A 2,525-nucleotide genomic window follows, 5' to 3' on the forward strand; every position below is an offset into this window, starting at 1 on the left:
TATTATTAAAGATCACTTAAATATGTTATACACTCTCCAGGATATGGCACATTGTAAAATTAGATTTAATCATATTTTATGTTTGTCATATAGACAAAGCATTTTATAGCAAATTCCAATAATATTCGTGTTGATGTTATTTTGCGTATTTTATTTTTTCAAAACATCTAAAAATGACGACGTAAAAATGTATATGGACTTAGCTACTAAGAGTCTAGAAAATGAAATGAACATTTTAGAAAATACGAGATTACCTTCTCTTATGCGTACAAGTAATGTACTTTCTATGAATATGAGTCAGAATATTAAATTTGATACCGAAAACAAATTTTAATTGAAAGTTTTTGTTTATTAATTAGTAAATCTTCAATATTATTTTAATATTTATTTCAATAAAAATTTATTAAAATGAGAAAGTGTGATTGTTTTCTCTTATTTCGAGGAAATTTTCAAAATAAATATATAATAATTAGCGTCTGTTCTGCTATTTTATGAGTGTAAAAATAAAATCACAAAAGTAATAAAGCGTGATCTATCACTTAATAGTCAATTGTATCAGTAGTGTATATTCCTCTTCAAAGAAAACTCGTCACTTTTAGAAGATGTTCTTTGCTAAGAACAGAATGAAGACGAAGAATGAAGAATGTATCTCGAGTGTCGTCAAAGAACATAAATAGAAAAACCGTTAAAAAAAAAATAGTTTATAATTGTCACCCTATTGAACTAATGTAAATGAAACCGTAATTAGTGGAAACACTACGTTGTACTAAATAAAGACGTTCTCCAACCATAGGTGACCTTCCCGTCAAATTCCCCAAGTCCATCACTATTACAACCAGTACCCCTGTTGATAAACCGCAACAATCTGTCAACTGGTGTGGATGGGAGAAATTTTCATGCATGTATTGCTCGCAGTCTTTTTATTGGAAGTGGGCATTGCAGCGTCATCTGCGTGAATCGCACAACGTGGGACCAGCACAGATGGGGGCAGGTAAGTCTTATTGTAAATAATTACAGCTGTAAATACAGTAGTTCTTTGTCTAAACGAAAACTCCATGAAAAAAAAAATAACAACAATAATAATAAAACCAAAATGCTAAAGGTAGGGTGATTTTTCTGTCTATTCTTATTTGGAAAAGCTATCTAAAACTTTTAATAATTTTTCTTAAGTCATCCTTCTTTTGTAATCAAAATGTGTGATTTTTGTTTAATTTAAATCAATTTGTATTCTGTTAATATAGACGAAAAGTTTTCATTGAACATTTTATATATGATGTTCAAAGAAATGTTAATAAATAAAATAGGCTTATTGGAAATACTTCAATTCAGGATAATTTCAGTTGGTGTGAAACGTGTTATTTCCACAGTAGATGTGTTTTTTCTGTGCAGAATTGGAAATAGCAGAAGCATACAGAGTATCTTCTGTGAAGAGAGGTCGTAAACCTGGTAGCCGATTATGCGCCATATGCAAGAAAGTATTTTGCAACAGCTCCGAATTGACAAGTCATATGGCTTCCCATTGTCAAGCAGGAGAAGTTCCACCGCCCTCATCGCCAGTTTCAAAACCATCCGAAGAATTGGATGGCACAGGTAACCTTTCTTTTAAATATAATTAGTAAAAGTAATAATTAGTAAGGACGTTTAAAAAATACTATTCTTACTTGATACAGATTTATTCGCTTCATCTGGAGTTCCCGAAACAAATAATCAGTCTTTGGATTTGAGTGCCATTTCACCACCTCATAATTGTGCCGCTTGTAATGTTGAAATTACTAGCTTGGCAGATTTTCATTCTCATTTAACTTCAAACCCCATGTGTAGAGTGCGACAGTTTGATTGTCATCTTTGTCCTAAATCTTTTATCTGGCCAGTCACTTTAGCCAAACATTTAAAGGAACATACCATCAGCGAACCTTCCACAACTCAAAAAATTTGGTTTTTTTGTGATATATGCAGAAAGGCATTATTAAGTCGCAAAGCAGTATTATTGCATAAGAAGAAATTCCATCCTGAACAATTTACTCATCAATATGAACCAGCTATGATGGCCGAAGAAGATTCATCTGAATTAGGTAAGAATTTCGTTTACTATTTTGTCCAAAGAAATCTTATAGGTCTATTTTTAAATAATGAAATTACAGCAGTTTAATATTTATATATAATAACATTTCAAATTTTTTGTGTTTAAAAATATGAGCTAAACTATTAAAATTCGTATAATTTATAAATTTTAAAATATATTTTCAATTATTTTTTATTTATATAACACCTAGTTAATTAATCAAATGCATTTATTGTAAAATTGAATACAATATCCAATTTATAACACATTCAAAATATCATAAACACATTTTGTATAAACAAACAAGGATTTTAACCTTTTCGCAAAGTAATTGTAAATTATAATTGCTGTGCCAATCTTTAAACACCAGTATTAAGTCTTATTAATAAGTAAAGTCCAAGTAGACAATTAACAATAACATTTCCACAAAGTAATTTGGAAATGTGAAGATTGACCATTTTAA

General features: G+C 29.7%; 1 protein-coding gene across 1 annotated transcript; it reads left to right on the top strand.

Annotated features, from left to right (window-relative positions):
- Window positions 1-187: 187 nt before the first annotated feature.
- LOC111617512 (zinc finger protein 184-like) lies at window positions 188-2,072 on the top strand (the record flags this gene model as incomplete). The annotated part of the gene is made up of 4 exons (XM_023358793.1): window positions 188-272; window positions 794-991; window positions 1,390-1,590; window positions 1,671-2,072. Coding segments are annotated over exons 1-4 (886 nt in total), but the record flags the coding sequence as incomplete, so codon positions are not given.
- Window positions 2,073-2,525: the final 453 nt, after the last annotated feature.

The sequence above is a fragment of the Centruroides sculpturatus genome, unplaced genomic scaffold (assembly GCF_000671375.1).
Source record: "Centruroides sculpturatus isolate CEXI.00-Female unplaced genomic scaffold, Cexi_2.0 scaffold6628, whole genome shotgun sequence".
In the NCBI taxonomy this organism is placed as follows: Eukaryota; Metazoa; Arthropoda; class Arachnida; order Scorpiones; family Buthidae; genus Centruroides; species Centruroides sculpturatus.